The sequence below is a fragment of the Neopsephotus bourkii genome, unplaced genomic scaffold (assembly GCF_033783945.1).
Source record: "Neopsephotus bourkii isolate Nb327-2 ecotype Australia unplaced genomic scaffold, CSIRO-AGI_Nbou_v1 NB_234, whole genome shotgun sequence".
Lineage (NCBI taxonomy): Eukaryota > Metazoa > Chordata > Aves > Psittaciformes > Psittacidae > Neopsephotus > Neopsephotus bourkii.
The window spans coordinates 14,154,358-14,180,099 of NW_026900744.1; the positions used below are offsets into that span (position 1 = coordinate 14,154,358).

The following is a 25,742-nucleotide window of genomic DNA, read 5'->3' on the forward strand; positions in this document are numbered from 1 at the left end:
TGACTTACAAGACACAGAATTTGGAGTGTTACCTTTTTTCAGTTTTTTTCTCCCTTCCCCAAATTATTCAGTCACCTATTTTTAGAAGAGCCAAAAATTTAGTACTGGCTTCTGTTCATATAAATGCATACCAATGAAAAAGCTTGAGAACATTTTTAAAAGGAAAAGTTGATCAATAAAGATTGCATTGGGCTTAAATGAAAGCACACATTTCACCATCTGTACAGATTTGCAGGGTTTTCTTTTTTACTTTATTGTGCCTACCTATTGGAATCTAAGCATTACAAAGCATCCATGGTCCATCAAAAACACTTTACCAGACTTCTCAGCAAACTATTACTAGATGTTAAAATGTCACTAGATTTGAAAAAGGGAGAAAATGGACAGAGTAATAAACTGTCAAGAATCTAATTCACTAAACCTTCCGCATGCTGGCTGAAGTATTTGAAAAACCTCATCAAGTACAGGAAAGTTTTTACATGCCATTTGCTATTCTTTTATGGAAGTGATTAAGTTGTAAATCTGAGTAGCCATGCAACTCCCAAGAAGGCATGTAAGTGGCCATCATTTCAAAATGGAGCAAGTGAATAAAGCAACTGAAACCAGCATGTATATTAATAAAGCATAAAGAACATAAAAAGTGCTTGAAAGAGTTATTAACATTTACTTATTGAAAGTAGAGTTAAAATGCTCTTACCGTGCTACCACCAGAAACTGGTCTATCTGCTTGTCTACTAGCGGGTTAAAGGCTTCCCAAACTTTTGTTTCAAGTTTTGACTGATCTCTTCCATCATCCTCACCTGGTTAAAAAGCAAACCAGAAATATTTGGTATGGCTGTTTCAAAATAGAACTACCTTCTAGATTTTTTTCTCTCACAATAATTTAACTGCTAACCCTTTTCAGTTACTCTGCTTTAACTAGCCACTGTAAAAATTTCATTCATTTATTTGCCATGACAATTTCAGTTTGACAGGCACAGCAACACACCTCATTTGCATCAGACAATCAGATTTTCAAGCACTGGTTTAACATACGCATGTAATAGGAAACAGAATACATCCTTCTGACTAGGCAGTCCCTCTTCTGCCCCTTTGCTCAGCTACTCTTTCTCCTTTATCTTGCAGCAGCTCCAGGACACCGTTCCAGCTACTCTGAGCAGGCAAAGAGTAGCTGGGTTTCAATTTGCATCAGCTGCTAAGGGGGAAATAATGGCATCAGACTCTTGCTTTTATATTGCTGACTCTACACAAACCAAAACACCTTGGAAAAATACAGAAGCTATTGAGATTTTTTTATTTGTATTTTTTCTGATCCTTTTAAAACATCTGGACATTATCCTTCTCTGAAGACTGCTGGACTGCTGCGGGAAGAGAATGCCTTTCAAGTTAGTTCATCCTCACTTAGGAGGCTTGCTCAGCTGCTGAATAAATACCAGTTTCATAGACAAGTTAAACAAGAGTCCTGACCAATCTGTTTGCCTGTTCTAACATGAGCCTAACAGTATCAGCAAAGCTCCTAAGCAAAGACAGAAGCATCTCACTGCTTTCACATCTCTTCCCACACAGCCAAGAGAATGTCTTTCCAACATCGGTCACAACTCCTGCTCTCTTAGGAGAAGCATCCCAACAGACCTTTCCCCATGCGTTACATGCGCCTCAGAAAGGAGCCATTAGACACCAATATTCCCCATTCCTCTCAGTTTCTCCACCCACTTTTGGATCTGTAGGGTAGTGCAATGACAAATCTGAAGTTAGTTACTATCTGGTAATTAGTACCAGTTACTACTACTACTCCCTCTTCCTTGGGCCAGAGTCCTCGTGGTCTTACTGCTCAGTGACACAGTGGGAGCAGGCGGAGGTCTCAGAATACATTCAGCCCAGCAAATTCTTCCTCCTGCCTGTTTTGCACGTGAGAAGTCTAGGCTGGCAGCCAACACTAGGGATGGGGAGAGAGGGCTCTGAGGAAAAGGCATCCAGCAGGAACGGGCAAATTGATGAGGGGAGACAGCATTTAGCTGGCAGTAATTTAGGAGGGGCTCTTATAGGGAAGTGAGGCTTGATTAAAAACACAAAAGGCTTTATAGTTGCAATGGAAATTTGTGTTTCCCATGGAAATTCTGAAATCTCTTTAATAAAAGAGTACAAGCTCTGAGAGAGCCAATTAATTCAATTTGTTTCAGCAATTTCTATGATTTGGACAAATGCCACTTAAAGACTGATTTGAAACATAACTAATTGTGTTTAGTGGGCAACAGCTTCAGTTACCAACAAACCAGGCGGTCACTGTATGCATGACCTGGCAGTGGAAACCTCCACCTCCCACACCTCTGCAGGCTGCACACATAAAACTGGCCACATTCAACATTGAACAACTGAAATAAATTATGGAAATTACCCTCTTTTAGTAAGTCTGTTATATCTGCCTGGTATCTGTTTCCAACTCGGATCTCTCCTTTATCAGCGAGTAGGGTCTTTTGTTGAGGATCATATACTAGTGAATAAAAGAAGAAATCCTAAAAATAAAACAAGAGAAAAGAAGTAAACAGTATTATCAGCTTTTTACTTTCAGCTTTGTATACATACTAGAAAGCTTTTACATTTTAAGTTTGATTAACTATATTCAGATTTTAAAACTGGGTGAACAATAAACGAACCACTGGTTTTAAAACCCCACATTAAATGCTGCCACTTTCTAAGTGTAACAGCGCTCCCTCAAAACCAGCCATTTCCTTAATACACAGTCTTTGAAGCTGAACAAAGCTCCTCTTGCACAAATGAGGCTCAGAAAGACCAGAGATAATTTTTAGTAATACCAGCTGTTTCAGAACACAAAATTGCACTTGCTCATATACCAAAATAGCAGTACGAGATGCTAGTGACTTATCTGCACAAAAATACTGGTACAAGTTAAAGCATAACTTCAGAGTGTTACCAATGAAACATTCCATAGACACAAAGCCTCAGACAATCTCTGGGGCCTCTACTGGACTTGCTCCAATATGTCAATATCTCTCTCATGCTGGAATGCCCAAAGCTGGACACAGCACTCCAGAAGTGGTCTCACAAGTGATGAACTGAGTGGATGAAACTCTTCCATCCATCTGCTCAGTACACTCCTGCCAAACTAGACCAGGATGTACTTGCCTTTCCTTGTCGCAGAGATGCACTGCTGACCAACTTCTTGTCCACCTCCATCTAAGCTTAAATCACCATGTCTCCTTCAGCTTATTACTGGGAGAAGGATAGAAGATTTGGCAGCAGCAGTAATCAGCTGCAGGTGGCAATACATTAATTTGCTGCTTTTGTTTAAACAGAGAAAAAAAAAGCTAAAAAAGCTGCTTGGCCTCTGTTATCTGGATGTGTAAAATTAAAGCAAGAATTCATACCAGAACAAGAAATGTCCTGCCAGGGTAAAGAAAGAAAACAGCCACAACTTTAACTACTTAAAAGTGCACAGTACAAGTAATTTAACTTTTCTGCATGGATAAGTACTAAACTGTAGCTATGGAGTGACACACTGGAGACCACATATGCAAGATGAATGTATAGCGGGGATATGGCGCAAGAAGAGAGCTCTGATAGTTCATGAAATAAAAGACCTTTCATAACCTCTGTCCACAGCAACACTATCACCAGGAAAGAAAAGTGTTTCTGAAGAGAAACACTGGGTTATGTGTTGCACCATTTTTCACAGATCAGGCTTCTGGCTAGTTTTCCTTTTCCCCATATTTCTGTGTTAATAGCAGGCACCCTGTTTAAACACACCTCACTTCATGTTCACCTCATTTTCCCTTTCCCTATATTTGGTATGTGTCAACTGCATGCAACAAAAATGAGGACAAAACCAGCATCAGATTCAAGCCCCGTTCATCTTCATGAAGAGGTGGTAAGGGAAAAGAGTCTCCCAATCTGTTATACAAAGCCCGAAAAAGGAAGAATCACTGTGAGTTTCCCAGTAACATGGCAAAAATTCTGCAGGCTAGGGCTTCTAAGGTACATACTGGTTCTGTTCCCCAGCCCTGCACATTACACGTTACTCCAAGACTGGTATCCCAGCAGTAAGGTTTCTCATGTTTTCTTTACATGCGTAATGCATCCAGCATCCAATTACAGCATGTTACAATTCCAGAGTGTTAAACCTGGTAACTCTGTTTTCTGCTCCAATTTTAATAAAAATCGTAAATTTTTCTGGGCAGAGATCACCATGTTTGGAAGGAAGGAGAAAAAGCCAAAAAAGAGCCAAACAAGCAAGCCAAACCTGCTTTGCTACCTAAGAAAGCTACTGCACGAAAACTATCACCTATGCAGCACAGCACAAGAGACAAGACAGGAACTAATAGTCTCCTCCAGCAAAAAAGATGTCACTTCTCCACCATGAAAATATGAACCCCAAGGGCAAGAACAATCTCAAGTTATGTCACAATTAACAGGATTGAAGTTGGCAAAATGCTGTTCCAGCACCCAGCCAATTCAATTGGAAGGGTTGTCTGTGGTTGGGTTTGAAGAAGTGGGATTCAGTTGCATCCTAAATGACATTTCTGACTCCTACTCCCAACAGGCACCAGGGTCAAATCTACTTACAGATAGAAAGGAGCTTCAGAGTGTATGAAAAGTATATTATGTCCGTGTAAAAAAATATGTGTCTCTTGCTCCCTGTCATATACAAAGTTCAAGATACCACAATATTTTCAGAATGTATCATTGCATAAATAAAATGTAGGTAAAGCTTCTGTCTCACAAGACTTCAGGTTATAAATACAGCCTTTTATTTATTCAGCATTAAAATACCCAACTCTAGGACAAAGCATATGCAGTGCAACATTAATGTATTTCAGGCATGCTGCCCAGCAAATATGCAAACCAAACACTGTAGTATTAACAACACAGTGGGCCTCAAGGAAGGCCCATTAAGTTAAGACTTTCTCTGCCGGGGAAAGTCATTCATTGTGGAGGGGTTTTCTCTCATGGTATTTGACTGCAAGATGCCCTATTGCTTCTTTTTTATTGAATATCACTATGAATTTTCTCTACAAAATAAACTCATTCTTCTCTACCACTCTCAGGTCATATTCTTGTACTTTGCCCAGTTTTGTCTCGAACCAAGCATGTCCAATGAAAAAAATAACAGCCTCTCAGCTCTTCTCCCCAACCAGAGCCTCCTCAACTGAAGAAAGATTGAAGTTCAAGGGCTAAACGTGAATACAAGAACAGGCTGTAATCCCCAGATGGAATGCAATCCCAGTGCCATCTTCTTCCATAAAAGCATGAAATTCAGTTCACGCAACAAGTGGGATTTCTGAAAACATTATTAAATGTCAGTTTAGTGCCAATGCAAACTATAATTTAAGGAACAAGGCAGATCCTTGCACAATCTTGCACGTGTGAACTCCCAATCACCACTATGCAATAAGCATGATTTTTCAGAAGGGTTTCACAAGAAATGTGATGTTCACGATAAAACATGGTTCTTCAAAATCCTCCATGTTCATTTCAGCTCTCAAAACCGCGTATGCTGAGTTTGCAACAGTGAGGAAAATGACTTCTTTCTTTTAATTTGAGATCCCAGACAACACTCAACATGTTTGCAAAGATTAAAGTGACCTGCCAAGAGTTAAAATTAAACCATGACTTTCTACTTCTCCAAAGTGTTAGACACACAATCTCAGAGCTTCCCCTACCCAAACCCCTAGGCCACCTAAGCTATAGCCAAGAACCAAAGCCACAAAGAAATTGCAGAAGAACCAGAGAAAGAAAACGGGCTCAAAGTCAAAGTACAGTACAGAAATAATGGTTATTTCATATCAACTTATTTTCATTAAGTCAGTGTGGGTGAGGGGGGAAATGTATTTTAACTAGAGAGCACTTTATTTTTAGGGGGGATACCAAAGGGAATGGAAATGTCAGACATGCACCCAGCAGGCAAAATTCACACAAGCCTCTGGATATATCTGAGCAGAGCAGTAAAACTGATGGTAAATATAGTTTCCTGCAGAATAGAGAAATCAAACGCTTTTGCCATAACTGGCTATTCCCTTCTCTGGATCTCCATGGGAATTCAGTATCTACAGGAAATTCACGTTTTCCAGTTGCTTTTTCTCTTTTTCTTCCCATTCCTCACTCCTGCTACAAATCCTATTTTGCCAGACACAGTAAAAATGTCTTTGCTGGTCCCCTTCAGCCTGCTCTCCAAATATAATGGAGCAATCTTCCTGAGGAAAATGACAGAGAAAGGGTGGAAGGAGGAAAACAGGTAACACAAATGTAATTTTGCTATGCTTACTACCTCCTTAAAATTTTCCATCTACATGTTTAACCTCCTCTGAGGCAGACAGCTTCAGGCTGAAAACCTACTTTTAGTGGTCATAACATATAAGAAATCAAACAAAAAATTCCCTAAAACTACTTAAGCTTTATTGACAAAAGCCATGTTAAAAAATAAAAAACAAACAAAAAAAAAAACCCACCCCCCCCCGAAAAACCCCAACAAACCAACAACAGAACAAAACAAACCCTGAAACATTTTGGAAGCAAAGAACGGATTAAGAACAGGGACAGTAGAAAGAAACAGTTCATAATAATACCATTCAGGGCTAGGAATTCAGCAGACAACAACTATCTCTTTCTTAATCTCTTCACCCTCCACCAAGCACATTTGTGTTCCTGAGCTTTCAATTTCTTTACCATCTGTCCAACTTAGTTTGCACCACAGCAAAATACCATGTTAAGTGACAGGACACATTCAGGGAACTCTCTCATTCTGTGAAATCTCTAAGTGCCTGCTCAGTTTTAAAAATAACCTGCATCACTCATCTTGCATTTTGAGAGTTCAAAAGGATGAAAAAGAGAAATCTCTTTCTATTCCTACATATGCAACCAAGCAGTTGCATGATTAGAGGAAACCAGCTCCCTTCTCCGTCTCAAGGTACCTACCTGTAACATTAGCAGTAATAAAAACGTGTTGGGAGCAATTGAGAATAAACATGACTTAAAAGTTGGATACTAGCAAATCAAAAATAATTTCAGGTTAACTTTTTCATTCAATGTGGCATATCCTGGCCTGCTAGCTGGTTACAAACATTTCTGAATGCAATGTCCCTTGTTTGATGCACTGCCATTTGGCAGCCCTGAACAGACTTGAGATGTTTCTGGTTTCACATTCCAAAGAGAAACCTGACTATTTAATCTCTGTGCTTTGTTTAAAATTCTCTTAAACCAGAATATCAGATTTAATTAATCTTATGCTTAAGTAAATACTAAGGAAAGCTAAAAAGTGATTTTAAAAGAAAGGCCAACTATGAGACAGAAACTACAGTTGTTCCTTGCAAAAAAAATGATCCATTTTCTCCTTGTTTCTTAAAGGCTGGTGATGACTGTTACCCTACTGTTTTTAATTACAAGATTTCTGCTCTTGTATAACATTTTAATGTTTTCAAATGCAAAACTAATGTTTGCAGATGTATTCAGTTTCTGCATCACCCACCCTGTCTCATCTTGGGCATAAGGCTTCAGGTTTGAACTCTGAGGCTGCGAGAAGCAAGTAAGGCTCTCTTTACAGAAGGACAGGCGGCCTGAAGTTACAAGGATGTAAACAACAGGTCTGGCCTCTAGATCCAGAGTTCTGTATCAGAATGAAGGAAGCCTAAAGCTTCCCACTGTCAATGCTCAGTATGCGTTGAAATAAAAGAACCACCTTCTTTCAGAAAACCTGCAAAAAGCCACCAATCCTAGATTGTGCCAGAATAAACTGTTCAAGGTTGACAATTTAGAAAACAGTCCATACCTCACGTTCCAGATATGATTTAAGGGACTCTGTCTCATTTAACAGAGTAACGCTGCATTTGCCTCTAAAAAAATAGAGAAACACATTTTATGAAAAAACATCTTAAATGCTCATGTGATTCACAAGACGATATTACTGAAGTTGTAAACATAATTTAATCTTACACTGAAGAATACTTTAATAATAACAATAATAATAATAATGCACTGGAAGAAAGTAGTCATTACCTAATATGTGTGGCTGGAAGAGATTCCAGCTGTCGTGAGAGAAACAACTCACGATGTCGTAGCTGATGCTTCTGTTTCTCTGGTAAATCAACCATTTCTGGATTTTCCATCTCTTCTTCCATTTCTCCTAGTTACAAAGAGACAAAATTGATCATCAAGAACAGCACAAGTATCTATTCTGAGCCAAACAGGGTGAGTTGCTCCAAAACCTTTGCTAAATAATTCACATTAATTAGATTAAATCTAACTTCATCTGAATCCACATTTCAGTCAAGTGAATAATTAGATAATTAGTATAAATCCTTCAAGATGCCTGTGAAGAACTGCATTGGGATCAAAGCATTCCAGGTACACAGAGGTCATACTGGCACACCAAGCTGAAAGTCACATACTATTCTATGGTTCTATCGGCTACCGACAGGCAAGCTCTGAGAAGAGCTGCTCTTGGAGACCCCGTCACTGCTCTGACAGCTACATTAGGAAGAAGCTAACACACGGCTACCGAGGTAGTAAAAGCAAAGTCTTTCCTCTCTGCCAAGCATCAGCTACCTTACACCCTACTCCTCTTTTAGAATATCACAGGCTCTTCCATCCTGACATCAACAGCTTTTGCAGAAAACACCCCCTGAAAAGGTTAGTTTATTTATTTAGCATATTTTATTCTCTTTACCCCAACCACAGCCAAGAGATCACAGCACAAGACCAAAAGCATAAGGCCAGCCTTCCAAGCCACTCTACCCTACCATACCACACACGTTTGAATGCCGCGCTGCTGCATTTCAAAAACTTGCTTAATTCTGATGTCACGATCCACCGTGTCTGGCTATAAGCTATCTAAGCTCCATCCAATCAGTTTTTAAATGAATGCCATAAGTAAATATATGAAATCACAACCACACCAATACACAACTGATCCAAAATATCTCGAGGCACCTTACTTGTAAGAAATAAAATGTTACTATATTTTCTGTTGATTAGCAAGTGTCCTCTCCATTATGCAAGACAAAGCTGTAAAAGACAAAATACTACCCTCAAACAAACTCCAACCCCACACCCCCCCGAAAAAGTGTGCAAAGCTTCTTCACGGTGAAGGACTTCCAAAGGAAAGACCACGCTTTCTCCTCCACTAAGACATTAAGGCAGTTACTGTATTTTCTGAAACCATTGAAAGAAACAGAAAAGTTTCCCAGGCTGTAATAGCATGAGCTGTAAAGTCTCATGCATGAATCGTAAAACTAATTTTACAGCAGGAGTACTCTCAAAGAGCAGACTTATGCCTGCAGCTTAATCCAATAGTTGTTGCCAAGAAACATTTCTAGTCAGAAACACAGTCAGGCACAGTTATGATTTATATACCCTTTAGATTAGTTAACTATAATCCTCATAGTTATCCTAAAATAAAGCAAACAGAAAGGAGAGATCTCCATTTTATAAAACACTAAAATTGCACTCAGTTTTAAACAGGCCACCATTACACTGAAGGGGGTGACATAAAATTATGCACCCTTCCGGTTCCCCACAGTTTATCACTGTTTTATCGTCCTGGAAAAAGACCTGTGGTTTATATGCCCCTCAGGTAAGCTGCTCCAGAAAGGAAGGAAAAAAAAATAGTAGTATAATTAAACCCGACTGCAACATACAATAGCTCTTATACCACATGAGCTGTTAAGCATACAGCAGTACGCACCTACATTTTAATGTTTTCCTAGGAACTAGAACACCAAATTTACATTTGTGCCACAATGTCATGGTTCTGCAATTTATTTACTGAAGTGGATGCTGTTTTAGTTGAAAATTAATATTGTGGCTGCTGACCTACACTATAAATATACCAGCAGTAATCCACAAACAAGTCAGTTTAAGTTCCAAGGTAGCCTGCCTTAAAACCGAAGGATACACAAATGAGAAGGCATTCATGCCTGCACTTACAACAGTTTTGGATAATGAGAGTAGTGCACTGTGTAATGCAGGAAAAATACCATAAGGAGCAACCTAAAATACTTAATATCTTCAGTATATTTAATAACCTAAAGGGTTTTTTTTTTTAATTACATTTAAAGAAAAAATAGATATAGCAACCACTTTGTGCCAATCAAATCTCTAAGCAAAATGAAGCCACCCAGCACAACCAAGCTAATCCTGGGAACTGCATCCCTTCAGTTAGGCTTGTCTTCCAACTAGTGTTTTATTTATGTGCCCGGCTTTTGTAATAAAATAAGGAAGGTGGGAAGCACCCATTATCTTCTTATGTCAGCCCTGCTATGCACAGCCTTTCAAAATAAAAATGCACAATACTTTTCTTCTTAAAAACATTAAAGATATTTCTACAGGTAACAAACAACTCCCCCACACTTAGAGATAAAATTGTCATAGTTCCCAAAGACAGATTTAGGAATATTTCAAGAAATGATGCAAACAAATCTACACAAGCATCTTCCCTCCTTTTTCACAGCCATGATTTAGAACTGAAGAGAATGAATCTAGTAAATAATTTTGGAACCAAGGGAAGATGGAGAGAATACAGGACTGGATCCAGTATGGGTTGTGAGAAATAAGGACCATGGTCTTAAAAAAAAATATAAAAATACATGTAAGAAATCTTTTCAGAAAGACTTGCCTGCATTTTTTTACGGTACTGCAGAATAAGTGGTATGGGAATACAGAAGGTGCAGTATATTGGGACTTCAATCCTCTCACAAAGCTCTGCTTCAAAATTAATCTCTGCTTGATAGACGTTCTTGTGCAGATTTTAAACTAAACATTTAGTCTTAATACAAACAGTAATATATCAGCTATGCAGAAGTAGCTAGTGGAATGCTGCAAGGAGTGTATTAGATTAAGTATTATTTAATATTTGATGACAGAATCATTAATAGCGCATTAAACAAAGCTTGAAGATGACTTATGCTGGGAACAAGAGACAAGCAGATTGGACACAAACAGCAAGACTCATGTGAAAGCTAACATGTATGGGGAAAAATAATTAGAGTAAACTTGGAGTTGACAGAAGAAACCCAAGAGGCAGTAATTGTAATTTAAAATGGCTGGGGGTGTGAGATGTGAAATTAAACATCAATATTTGCTAGACGCTAGAAAGAATAGCAATTTGCTATAGATCAGACTGGGCTCTACAACAGAGGTAGAAAGCACCAGCCCTTTCTCTGCATTCTGGGTGTTGTACAAGTAGCTACATGGCAGAATTCAGAAACACACGAACACAAACAAGGTACAGAAATTAGGTTTAGAGAGCACAGCAGTTTGTCCAGCTTGGGAGACAGTCTCAAAAGACTTTCACAGGAGAATTAGTTAGCATGCTTATCACTAACAAAAAATGTAAAAAGAAAAAAAAAAAATTAGGGTCAAAACATTGGGAAACACAGTAAAGCCAGTGCTAGTGACCTGCATAACACTTCCTTCAGTAGCAAAGGAAGCGTCGACTTAGAGCTTAAACAGCTCAACGAAGCAGCTTGGAAGGACATTACAGAAGTGCTGCATATGACGAAATGAACAATATAACACCAATTCCTTCTCCCAGGTCCAGTTTCAAACAGTCTATGTTAAGCCTCAGCCTTATTAATTTTCTTGCTACAAAAAAAAACAACCCAGATACTGATTCCTACCTATAGAAAATATGAAAGTTTTAAGTAATAGAAATCCTTATACCTTGACACTTCAGAAGGAATTTGCTACGTTATCAAGACATCACACTACAATCCCTTCCAAAATGTCTTGCGACCATCTTTTGCAGCCATGGCTGCAATTACAGGTAGCATACAGAGCAAAGAGACACCATTTGGGGCACTTAGCTCATCTTTCCTCACTGCACCAGCCCTAGAAGAGAAAAAATAGTTTCCTCCTCTCAGCAACAACAGAGCCAAAGTGTCACTAGTGGATTAATGAATTTGACTCCTCTTAAATCTGCATATGTGGTACTGGGAGAAAATAGAGAAGGGGAATAAAATGGAAGAAATAAATAAAAAGAACTAATTTGTGAAGCTATTGCCAAGCTGCATTTAGACTGGTGTTAATTAAAGTTAAAACACAACAAAATCCAAACAAACCCCAAATTCAACAGCCCCCCCTACCTGTTTAGGCACAGAGGTCTCACGGACTGATTGAGCAATGGCACTTCACTGCAGCAACACATCTTTTTAGAAGTTTTGGCACTTAAAAAAACCATGCTGACATGTGTGCCTGGCACCCCAACATCAGCCTCTGAAAACTAACCATAAACCCACCAAACTGGGCAGCAATAACTTACCAGTTCTCCAACCACTACCAACTAGACACTCATTGTTTCACAAATCAGGATAAACATTTCCAATGAAGCAAAAACTGTGGTCGTAAGACAGATCACAACCATCTGGAGATGGTTGGGGGTGGATCATTAGAAGGGAGGATAAGAGGTCATATTCCTGCAGTTGGAACACTTTTACTTGATTATACAAGACATTATATAGAAACTACATATATATAAAAAATACACAGTCACAGCATCCAACAGTCACTTGAGGAGTAAACCATCTTTATTATTTCTCTTTCCTCAAGTTCTGCCTGTAATCTTGTTTGCACACATTTATCTTAAACCACTACAAAGTCTTTAGGCAAGAACACTGAATAGTCTCCTCCTGGTGAAGCAAGTTCATTTCAGAAAGAGGTGGAGAAATTCCATAGAATAATTTGATAATAAAAAGAGCTAACAATGTATGGAAGCCTTTATAAGGCTGAAAGATTTATAGGACAGACCAGACAAGCTTTATACCATATGATAAAAACAGTAAGATCACAGACAAAATCCAAGAATCAGGTTACATACATCAGGTGCTAATTTACAGTCACCAGCTATAGAATAAGGTGCTTCCAACTCATTTCTCTTTATAAAGAATTATGAGAAAAGACAGGGTACCTCAGACTTGTCTGTTTCAGGTATCTGATGGATTATACAAGCTAAGGCATAAGTGGGTTTTGCTTTGGTTTGGGTTGGTTTTTTTCCCTTTAAATCTTGCAGCATTCATTTCACAATCACATCTTTTCCCTTCCTTTATTGTAATATTACAAAATAAATACATACTTTTCCCATTCATGCTCTGGCCATATCTTGCCATTACTTGGTCTCTCGCCACACTGACCTCAACAGTAGGTCTAAAATAAAGGCATCTTAAACAGAACTGTGTGAATCCAGAAATGTCTGCAGTCAGAATGCTCCATTAATCAGCTGAACAAAGGCAGTTAAAAGATCAGCGATGCAGATGCGTACATCTACTGCAAATGCATCAAAATGAGGCAACAGGAGACTTTATGGAAATGAACTCAAAGTCAATGACAGTGCCGATATCTGTACTAGAATCTTAACATCCACAAAATTCAATTTCATTATATCATGCAGGTTGTAGATTTATTTTTCTTTTTTCAGAATAAAGAACTAATGCTGCCCAAAAGCTTAATTTTATTCTCTTCTCTCTTTGTAAGAAGAACAGAAGCCACAGAGCAGCACATCTATCTAAATAAAGCCATTTAGAAGCAATTTTATTCTGCAATTGAAACGTACTGGAAAAAAATGTTAGTTACTAATGAAATTTACACTAAGAGACAGCCTCAGTTGTCTCTGGTGGTTCTATTAATAGGACTGTACTACAGAAGAATTTTACTATGAATATGAACAACGAATTATTTGTTAGCATTAAAAGAAACCCTTCAATTTCTTATCACAAAAAAAAAAATCAGCCTTTGAAGGTTCAAAGGGCATTTATATGAGTTCAAATACTTTCCACTTTCAGCCTCAGACATGCGTTTCTTTGAATCATTCCTACCTGCTTCCTTTACTAAATCTAGTGAAGTGAGACACAATGAAGGAATCAATAGTCATGTTTATGGTGAAGCTCCTACTAAGCTTCAGTATTCTCTCATAAAATGAGTACTGTGCACTGAAGAGATACCAAAAAAGCTTTGCTACCACAGTTCTGCAACATAGCCAAATCTCATCTCAGTACCATGTGATTTTTCTCCCAAGGTATGGTTGCAATGCAGTGACTTATTTGGACTTGAAACTACAACACAAAAAACCTTGAGATTTATTAACAAGGGGTTAGTTTTGCTGCATGCTTTCCCAATGGCACTACAGCACTGAGAAAACAGCAAGACATAATATTGTTAAAACTGAGTATCTGATTTAATCAATCCCCATACAGTTCAGCTATGTAGATCTCCATTACATATACATCGCAGTCTATTCATATGTACACCAAGAAACACACTAAAAAAACAATGCTGCTTGGGAGCCAAGTCATAATATTGATATGCCAAGATCTGATTGCTTCTTTTTCATTAATGTATGTGCCTTAAATTACACGGACTGATACGGTTGTCCATGCTTTTTGCTAAATTTTAAACAATCTGAACTCCACTATTTTTAAGTAAAAACAACTTAGTAACTCCACCTGCTTAGTCTTTTTCTCCCTTTAAACATGCCTGGTTTCATAACTGTTTTGTTAGTACTATATCCATCATTTTGCAAGGATGGAACAAAAGAGATGAATTGACAGAGGAAGGTGTAATGAAACTAAATCTAATTCTCACCGGCAACTAAAATGGAGTCAAACGGGCTGGAAACACCCCAAATCAAGCGCTCAAAGTCACTATTTCTTCTCTGAAGACAGATATTCTCCATGAGAGCCAGCTAGCGTGCCCCGCTCTCCTCCTTTCTAATTTATAATGTACAGATCTACAGCAGCTGCTTAGCTATTGGGGGTGGGGAGGTTGGGGGTGGAATTTGTGGGGTTTTTTTTTTTAAACCATCCAAATTTTTCTTGCAGTATATTGCCTTACAGATTCATATTGGCAAGCATCTAATCTGTACTGACACAGAGCTATTTTTTGCATGCACTCTCTAGCATTTTAAAACTGTTTCCATAACTGAAAGGAATTGTAACACTAAGTTTTTGTTGGGAACTAAGTTTCTATCTCTACTCAGTGAGGTATCTCACATGTCCTTTATCCCCTCAGCAGAGGAGTAAATGCCAACTTAAGTTAACAAAATATCCTAAAAAATTATTAAAATCAAGAAATTAGTTACGTGGCACACAGGCAAGGAGGGCTGATGCAAGGTAGCATGAGCAGCTCCCTGAATTTTATAACAGTTCAATTTCATGCTTTTTAATTAATTTTTAAGTAACTACAGCATTCAAAAAAAGTTTTCAAGTCTCCTCTTGGCACAGCCGTTCTTTTTCCTAACAAAAGGACGTGAAATACTCAAAACACTGAAATTCAATTCTTTTAAAGTGTGTATACTGAGCATGTTCAGACGATAGCTGTGTCACTACAAAAAATATTATTAATGCTGGAATTTAAAGAGAATTTCTGTTATCCAAGTTTCAAGTTGGTTTCTTATGATCAGTCTACCTGCTCATAAAAGTGTGAGTTGTTCTTCTGGGGGGGGGTTGTTTGCTTTGTTTCTTTTTTAATCTACTAATCAAACCAAATAATTAGAAGTAATATATGAGACAAGGAGAAGAAGTATCTCAACCCCCAAATGAAGAAATTCATTTCTGTGAAGCAAGTAGGACGACTTTACTCAGCCCTAACTGAAAACTTATGTCCTGTCTGAGATTAAGAAGGACATTTAAGAATAATAATACTGATACTTGTAATTATAACATTAAAGTTCTATTCAAGTTTGGCGATTTTGTGTAGAAGAAATCTGAACACAAAGAAGCTTACTTGCATGTTTGTCTGCCAATACAATCAGTGTACTTGATATGTCTCTTCTTCTGTAGAAGCATACCACCTTTGCTTCCACATTTCCATTGGCAGTCTGAAACAGGAAAAGAGAAAAATTGAGCACAAATCAAGGACTGAACTGTACGTGCACCAAACAATAAATATCATACATAATGTGGAATTTTGTACAAGAGCTACACAGCTCTTGTACCTTCTATCTTCTAGTACCCTCCAGCTGCACACACCTAATCTGACAACACAGAGACCCTGGTGTAATCCATTCACGGGTAGGGAAACAAAGTTTGGCCTTTTCCTCCTAATTGTTTCTGTGGGATCACTATTTCCAGCAGTTACAGATGTTTCAAGGGGCAAGAAATACCACTTACCTGTAGTTACAACATATTTACATGCCACTTTGGTACTTTTCAGGTAATGCCTACATTAAGTAGAACTCAAAAGCATTTTTTAAATCCTAATAAAAAAGCTGTGAAACATAACAACAGAATTCACATTCAGGCTGTTCTCCAAACTCTGTTGGACAGTAGGAAAGCAAAAGAACTCAGCCATTATTCTTTCACAAAAGGTTTTCTTTCCCTGACAGCACTGGTGAGCTAAACAATGACCAACACAAAAAAAACATTCAAAAAGGAGAACCAAGGAAGCTGAAGCAGGAAATAAACTGTAAACCATTGACAAAACACAAAAAGGCCTGAATTTTTCAAAGGTTTGGGATTTTTTTCTTAAAACTGTTAAAATGTGATCATCAATCACTTGTAAGATGGCACCTGTGAAACTACATTTGTACAAACTCAGGGGAAAATGCACCTACTGGTGTGTAACAGCCAATCTACTGCCTCTAAAGTAAATCGGCAAATAATTACAATGTAACTTCAGGGAGTTATATCCTACTACTGAAGAGGCCTTGAAAACCATGATGACAGCGCTCAGCTTCAGAAACTAGAAGCTTGTGGCTAAGATGTGAATGGAGGGAATGTTTCATCTTTTATACTATTAGTTTTCTTAGCACAAAGAAAGGAAAGCGGGGAAAAAATCCCAAACAACCAACAAACCCCAACAAACAAACAAACAAACAAGCAAACCCCAACACCTCAACAATCCACACAAGTATTTGTCCTTGCAGCCTAACACCTTTTGGTAGAGCCTGAGGAACTTCTACCCTTTTCTGTTAAACGATTCGGAAGGTTTGAATTTTGAGGAACTAAAGCAGAAAGGCAGAAGCCATCTTGCTAAAACACAGATAGCTACATTGTAGAATCCTGTATTTCATTTAATTGCCTGAACTTCTTTAAAACTCAGTGAAAAAAAAAAAAAAGGCAACTCAAGATACGCAATTCACTTCAACCTGAAAGACTTACTTCAAAGTATGAATCGGGGAAACTACAGCTCAAGCAAGAGCTGCACCCAGGTCAGAGACCCAGGCTGAAAGTTCTTTTTTTTCAAAGGGGGGAAGAATGAAGAGGGAAAGCGCAGCGGAAAACAACTCTTTCCTAGAAAATGGTCAGCACCCTGTAACTGGTGGAATACAGCTATCGATACCCTCATGGCTATGGACCCACTGGGAACATTTTAAGAACTTGATCTTGTTTCATTAATGGAGGAGAGACAGAAGTATTTCTGCAAAAGACCTCCAATAAAAAGGAGGGGCTACAAGGATATTCTAGCCTTCGCATTCTTTCTTTGTCATTATATTGATGCATTTTCTCTTCCAAATAGCTGGTTTAGAAAGCCCTGGTTTTCCATGACTGGTGGCTGAAGAAAAAGATCTAATTTTAGTCAGTTAATTTAAATTTAAATCCAAACCAGCAATGTCATATTCCTTTGGGGGCACAGAGAGACTGCAGTGGACACACTGGTATTAAACCTGGGAAAGCGTCATGTTTAGAATACAGCTAACAACTTCAGAACGCTCTCCCCCACCCCTCATATAGGTAACATTTCAGCATCCAGGACTTCAGCTGGCTTCCCACACACAAGCCACCATGTTTCCCTTTTAGATACAATAAAAAGGAAATTTGGCAGATGAAATGATACTGGCCCAAAGACAACCAGCAAAAAAAAGTCTGAGGAAGCAGATAATAGCTCCCAACTTTCCTGCTGAACAAGGCTCCCCAAGAAAGATCAAATTACGAAACTCTCCATCCTCTAAGCAAACTATTACCTTTATATCACATGATCCTGGCACAGGATTGAAGAACCCCAGAAATCTCCTGCCCTACAGGTGGGCATAACCACCTTGAGAATGACCTACCACTGACATGCAGTCCTTTCATACCGAAGAACAATCCAGCAGGCCTCAAAGCATTCCAGAAAAATATTAGAACAAAAGTATTTTTAAGCTCCTAATTACCAGAGAACTGCTGCAGAATTGGTTTGATTTTAATCAAATCAAACAGATCATAAATTCAATTAACTTCAAAGACTTGATGGAAAAACTTGTTTACCTTATTGAGCTCTTCTATTCTTCGTATCAAATATGGGTTACTTGAAGAATTCTCAAAGTAGACATAATCTGACAAAAAGAAAAAAACCTCTTTAAAATATGAACTGCTAAAAAAATTGAATCAAAACCTCCTATGCATAAATGTTAGAGACATCACAGCAAATTCATTTCTTGGCACAACCAGTATTTCAAATGTTCCTACCAAATCCAGGATTTTAAGAAAGGAAATAAACCCCCCACGCCAGTATAAGGAACATTTATTAGTGTAATCTGAAGGCAATAAACTCACTTTCAGAGAAAAAAAAAAAAACGATACTCTACCATCAGCCTTGAAAGCAAATCATATGATCTTCATTCTCTCTCTGATCAGATTGTTTCCACTTCGAGCACACTGTTGTCTTTACTTGCTTCCTCTTATCAAAATCCAAGCACTTCTCACCAGCAATACACACGGTCTTTCCCTTTCCACTCCAACACGTTACACATTTTACACATATTGTCCATTTACTTAGAGTACAGTTTAATTCTTTCTTTCTCCTTTATCTTTCTCTCTAATTCCCGGTCTTTTACACTTACTCCAGAAGCCAAATCCTAAGCCTTAAGCGAGGCAAAAAGGAGGGCTGAATTCACCTTCCTGCTGCAGCCACACACCCTCGGGTGCTGACCTTGCATACAGATCTAACAACGATTCCTTCAAGACTATTTACTAAATTCAAGACTATTTCCTTTCAGATTTCCCAGCCCATTATTGTTTGGAGTCAGAACATAGTGGAAAGACCCACAACCCCTGGGCATGACTCAGATAATCTTCTGCAACGAAGACATTAGCATGATGTTCCAACAACGAATAGGTTTTTAGCAGTGCTCGCCTTTTGTAAACAGAGACAACTACTGACCCTGTTAGCATAAATCTCCTCAAAATGCTTGTTAAAAGGGCAGTCAGTATCAGAGATATTCTTACCATCTCCCCAGCTTAGAGGAAGGAGGAGGACACCGCTGCTCCTGAAGAGCTGCACCATGAGTTAACCATTCCCCTCTCGTCCTCAGGGTGTCCAGGGAGGTACCAGAGCATTCACCCTTCACATCCTGCAGAAGCCCTTCAAATTCCTCAGGTCAAGCTGCTCAAGCTCCTGACACTGATCTTCTGAGACTACTGCTTTAGCTCCTGTTATCTACAGGTGTCTCTGGAGTGAACATGCCAAGCTACCCGCCGTGTGAGACACAAGAGCACAACAGGGACGGCTGGCCCAGTGACACAGCAGGAACTGCAGCTTGCACGACCTGCCAACAACTCAAGTATCTTCACGTTCCCTCAGCAGGGCTGGCATAGGTCACCAGTTGAGAATCCCAGGGGATACAATCCCAAGAGTGATAAAAAAGCTTCAAAGCTCTTGTCTTCCCAAAACGTATGCCACATGCCATGAGTTGCAAGGACATCTTGTAATGAAGTCTCAACATGGCCTTGAAGTTGTGAGTGACAACGCTGTGTGTGATTCCAATCCTCAAACAGTGCACACCTGAAGTCATCTAACCATGCATACTGTAACCAAGGCTAATAAACCATAGAAACACTATTTTATATATATATAATTTTTGTGCATTCAGTGCTCCACACTTCTCAGACTGATCCATCAGCCATCTTCATGCACACTAACATGCATGTGAGTGAGTCCACAACTTCCCTCCCAACTCCCAGAGTTGGGTCTTTCTAAATGTCACTTCCCTGCAGGCTTTAGACTTGAAAATGGTCTCATATAAGGAATTCAGATTGGACATCTGGTTTGTAGAAAACAAAGTTACTGGAAATGGTTAAATAACCCAAGTAAACAGATCCTAAATTTCCACTCCCAAGCACCAAACGGAAAACAACAGGCTCAACATTACTATGACCAACTCTACCAGAAGTCCTGAAACCAAACAGATACTGTGCAGCACCAGCAACAACAACTGCAACAATGACGGGCATTAAGCAATTTACAGATCAGCAGAGTAAAGGGATATCTTTTTCTGCCACAACAGAACCATCCATGACACAACAAAGGCACTGCAGTGGAGGATGTGGAAGCTTTGAGGTACCTCCGTGCTCACTGGCCACTTCTCAAGGCTCCACCACCTAAGAAAGGGTGAGTTCTTTTCCTCCAGCCCTCTCATTACTCCCAAGACAACCTTCTAACCCTCACCTCAGGTACTTCGGATGAGGCTGATGCAAAAATCTTACATTTGTGAACACTGTGACTAAAAATTAAAAGGAAATGTCAATCTCTACCTTGAAAATACAATCTTGTTAATTCTATGGATTAAGGCTAAGAATTTTTTTTGCATGCGTATATGTGCATATATTCTCACAGACACATTTGCTACCCCAAGTGAACATAAAATCCATTTTTCATGTAACACTTGTTGATTGTAGAATCTGGCATGGATTTAAAGAAAGCTTATCACAAATTAATGGTTTCCAAAGAACAGCTCACGGTAGCATCCAACAGTTTTGAATAATAAACCCCTCAAAACATTTGTTTTGATCAGCAGAGGACCACCCCAAACCCACATTCCGTGATCAGCAACTGCAAACAAAGCTCACACAAAACAGCCAACTGCTCACTACAGAACTGAAGCTGTCCCACGGGATGCTTCAAGAGCTGACACATGATGGTGTGGAGGTGCATACTTAGACCGATGCCTGATGACTTCATCACGTCAGAAATGCACAGCCTAGTACATCTTATCCACGTTTTAGACTAACACCACAACTATGTTAAGCGTATCACCAGTAGCTATTGCAACTAATGAAGACCTATTTCCCATTACTCAAATTACCTGGAAAAGGGTTTCTTCCTCTCTGCAAGTAATGCAGAATGCCCTGCAAATCACATAAACCAGAATGCGAGCAGATCAGAGGCGAGTAATTTGCATTTTTCATAGAGATTTTAAATACTTTAACTAAAATTAAATTGCTACCCTACACAGAGAAATGCTTGAATTACTCACTGTTCCACACATGTAACATGGAAATTTCAAGTTCAACAAACGGCTCTCCAAAATGATGCCTTAGCAAGGAAGAGCACTCTTAAAATTATTCCACAAGAAACAAAAAACATGAAGGTTGGTTTCCTGCACACCAGATTTAAAGGATGCCTAAACCATGCTCCACTGACCCCTACACTCCAAAATACCTCCTTTCCCAATGAGCGGCAGTACCCCATCATCTCCAACTTCCTCCCCATACCATGGAAGAGCATCCTTCTCATAATGCCTACCCAGCTAATACTGTTACTTTTGCATTCAGGACAGTAGCTACAACTGCCTACACACACAGATGCACTGGGTAACAGAAACCCTCTACAGTGTCCCAGCAATCCATTTTACAGTGAGGGATATCCTGTATGCACACAAGTGCCCGAGTCTTTGTGCCCTAGGCAAAAACAGAGGATAGGGAAAGAAAATTAACAGATCTCTACACAACAGGAAGAAACCCATCTCAGCTCCTGCCACAGAACAGGAAGGAAAGAGTACACTAAAACGAAATACAAGGTCTAGGGACAGAAAAGTAGAGCCTCATTGCAAGCAAAGCAAGGCAGACCTTTCAACTGGCAGTCCTTGCTAATTTATTTGCTTTCCTACTTACACAATTGAAGAAAAGGACTAGCCTATCCACTCCGCAGCCCACAAGCACAGCGTGTGTCCTTACAAACCACAACCACCATAAAACACATGAAGCTCACCCCTTACCACCAAATTGCCTGAACAAAAGGTTGGCTCAGGCTGGCAATTCAATCCCATACCTTCACAACAGCTTGCAGCTTAAACTCACAGTCCCTGACTTAATCAGCCATGCATCCACGTCACTGTAATTAACAGCATCACTCATGCACACTACAGAATTATCTGTGATAAGGCTAAAACAATGACTGAGGATCGTGGCAATACCATAAGATAGTAGGGATCATTACACATATCCTAACCTTCTGACTAAAACTCAAGATGTTTTTCTTCCTTTTGACTACACTACTGTGGAGTAGAAGAACCTCCATACATAAATCTACCCCAAAACCCTTTATATCTCATAATATTTTTTCCTGAAGTTCAGAAAAATGCATAACTTACTAGAAAGTGATGCTGTATTACACAAGTAGTGAACTGCTGGAACACACAGGAGCATACTTGCAAAAGAATGACAGCCTACAGTAAAACAATTGTTCTCAATTAGCAGTAAACAAACTTTCTTTTTGCTCTCGTATCCTTTTAAGACATCACTGCAAAAAAAGCTTCCCCTTCTGCCTTCTTCAAGCTGTTGATTAAGTCTACATCGGTCCATGGAAAAGAAAATCAGGAGGGGGTACCGCAAAAGAAAGAACACTGTCTAGAGGTCATATGTTTAGAAGATTAGACATGTCTGAGCTACCTAATAACCTTATGGGCTTTTAGGCGATCAAGCTGCAAAAATGCCCAAAAGTATTTTTATCCTTCCCAACTTACATCTGCCTTTCAAGCTACAAGTGCTGAGGACCGACCGTGCTGAATTCTCACCACCTTACCTCCAGAAAGTCCTACGCAGGGCATACAGCATCAGCCTTCAGACATACCTGGGACACAAGGAAAGCTGAAGCCTTCCCCTTCCCATGCTCACTACCACTGTTGGGCAGAATGTGCATTTCCAGAAGTGATAAAGAAGCAACTTCACAGTTGCAAATATTTCCTCTGCCCAAACCACAAAGCTCTTGATCTGAATTAAAGATGAGCATCAAGAGAGTGCATAAACTTAAGATGACCTGCCTACTTTATGACTTCTCTTACGGGAAATAGATGCCACCTCATACTCTGGGTTTCCAATTCAACTCTGGGCCAGCTTCTTTCAGTAAGCTCCAGTTTTCAAATTATTCAGTAGCTTGGTCCTGAATCTGTCAATCACTTTACATTTTGGATAATACAATCCCCTCCTGATCTACGTTCTTGTGTAAAAGGAAGCTGGAGGGGTTACACTGCTTTCAGCCTGTAAGTTAAGCACTCTCACCTGGCAGACCCAGGTCCCACTGCCTTCTGGCTGTTCAAAGCACACCACCACCCACAGCAGATGTCACCTGATGAAATGTTTAGCTACCGAACAGATAGAGTTTCAAGAAAGCAAGCCTTACCAGCACAGTATTTTCATTACCAGAAATGCAAAACTGAAACAGTTGTTTCTGTTGCTATGAGGTCCAATACACCTGGTGGTATACACAAACCAGTTATTTACAATTTCACAGATCAAAGGTATTAAAAATACACTGTCAGCACAAGTTCAGCTTGTATTTACTAGCCAGCAGTATCTGTGGCTACTGTACAGACAGGATACCTGCTGCCGTGTCCTCAGCTTGCTGTGCTATAGGCAACACACCCCTACCGCCACTCAGCTCCTTAAAAAAGGAGTGGAAATTAACAACAAGCCAAGCACACAGCATCTGCAATTCCTATAGCCACGTAGTGAGGGACATGGCAAAAGCAAGCAGAAATCTCCATGCATTTAACAGCAAACCATCATTAAAATTTTGTGAGGGCAGCTTGAGGTACCTCAGTTAATTCAAGCTAGCTTTGCTCTTTTTTCTTGATCAAGGATTTATCTACACATTCATGTGGTAAACAGAATGTTCAGATTTTATTTTCTTGTAAATGTACAGAACTTGTACCTAGAAAGGGGCAGCCAAAACAACTTGGCTGTTTTGAGATGAAACCTACATATCATTTGCTGACTTGCCTCCAAAAATCCAGGTTCAATATTCCCCAAACCACAGCCCTGAAGTAGACGCAACTCACAGCAAAGTCCATGTAACAAGACTACAGACTACGCACAGACCTACAAAAATGCTGATACAAACTTTCATCAGTGTAAGCTCTACTCATGTAGGAAGAGATACTACAAGAAAAATCTACCAAACCAAAACAACAAAACAAAAATGCAACACCAAATTTATGAATAACCTGTAATGGTTACAAACAAAACCTCAAAGGTCTACCACGCAGAACTGTACTCAGCAGCTAAGAAATACTGTTTACCCTTCTGGAGCAAAAAAAACCCATCTAAGTTAATGACATGCAATTTGCTTGGGCAACGTAACAGCTGCTTGATCCAGTTTAAACTCTTGAAACATTAAGTGATTTGGAACTTCCCAAAGGTCTTCTGTTCTTTGTTTTCTGTCATGTCAAAGGGGGAAGAAAAATTCCTGTCCAGCTACCTCGTATAATTTCTCTTCCTGATTCTTAGTGAAACAAGTTTTATACAACTCCATTATCCATCCATTAGTTCTTCCCTATTAACGCCTGAACCCTTTGTTTAAAACATTTCACAGAGGGACAGAAGTCTCAAAGATAATTAAGTTCCGATCACTGTTCCCTATCTTAAAAACATAGATACTATAACTACAAGAGAAAGTGAGACAGTAAGACAGACAATTAGAGATATGGAATGGTTTCCACTTCAGAAACAATTAACAGACCAGGTTTTAAAGCAAATCACTGGAGACCCCACAGTGTTTGGAGGGATTATCAAAAGAGCTTGCTTTCTTATGAACCTCCCAACACCTCTTTTGTCAGTTCTGTTCAAGGCAGGTCCTGGGCTCGATTAACTTCTCATCTGACTCATTATGACCAAGTGTGTTCCCATGTATGCTGGGGAAGAATGCAGGTATTCTGTCTAGCAGCAACAATCTAGGGAGTCAAGATCTCAGCTCTGGATGAGACACTGCATTTCACACATATGGTATCTTTCCCAGTAAAAGTGTAAAGTTACAAAGGAGTTGGAAGAGAAGAGGAAGAACCACCCCATGGAAGAAAACACAAATTTTAGCCAAATTCAACATCCTTATTTCTGTTCCTCACAGCCCTGTTAGCTGTTTTCAGTTGCAGAAGATCTGTGGAAAAAACTGAAGAACAGTAACCTCCTGGTTCTTGTGAAGAAGAGGTGATGGGTGTCAGCTGTACTTCACGGGTCACTCTTCTTAGACAAGAACTATGCCACACTGAAGTAACTGTTATTAGTGATGCCAGCTTAAAGAAAAGGTAGGGAGACTGTGTACAAACAAGACTTGAAAAGAGAATTTGTGAGAATCCTGGAAACAAAATTAAGCTTCCAAAGTACTACCCTGAGGAAAACGAAGCAATTCTACAGCTAGAAATCAATTATATCGCAGCACAAGGAAACCCATTTCAATTAATCCACTCCCAATACCTCAGCTGTAAGTGAGGCACATTTGCATGTGCTCTGACCCTTTAGGTTCACTAAGTCACCTCCCTCAAGCTTCCTGTAGGACAAGCATAAAAGAAATATTCCTGGAGAGCCATTTTTTTATTCTCTGCTTTACATGGGCTATCTAAGCACAATTCAAAGACCTCTCAACACACAGCTCTTCTTCTGCCACTTCAACTCCCAAGAATGTAGCTATACAAACATTTTGTGCTGTAGCAAAGTTGTGAGTGTACATAATTTCAGCTGCACCAGTACAACTCTCTGTGGGACAATACCATGAACAAGCCCATGGAAACAGTCCATACAGTTCTTAAAAAACCAAAAACCTTTCCCCTAAGG

General features: G+C 39.3%; 1 protein-coding gene across 4 annotated transcripts in view; it reads right to left on the reverse strand.

The window, feature by feature from the left end:
* Nucleotides 1-25,742, reverse strand: part of MTA1 (metastasis associated 1) — an 81,163-nt gene that overhangs the window by 47,101 nt on the left and 8,320 nt on the right. For all 4 annotated transcript variants that reach the window (XM_061345414.1, XM_061345412.1, XM_061345415.1 and 1 more), the window contains exons 2-7: nt 18,186-18,253; nt 15,724-15,817; nt 8,008-8,134; nt 7,781-7,844; nt 2,396-2,513; nt 698-800 (exon numbers count right to left, since the gene is read on the reverse strand). In XM_061345414.1, the coding sequence (XP_061201398.1) occupies nt 698-800; nt 2,396-2,513; nt 7,781-7,844; nt 8,008-8,134; nt 15,724-15,817; nt 18,186-18,253 (574 nt within the window). The remainder of the gene's footprint in view (nt 1-697; nt 801-2,395; nt 2,514-7,780; nt 7,845-8,007; nt 8,135-15,723; nt 15,818-18,185; nt 18,254-25,742) is intronic.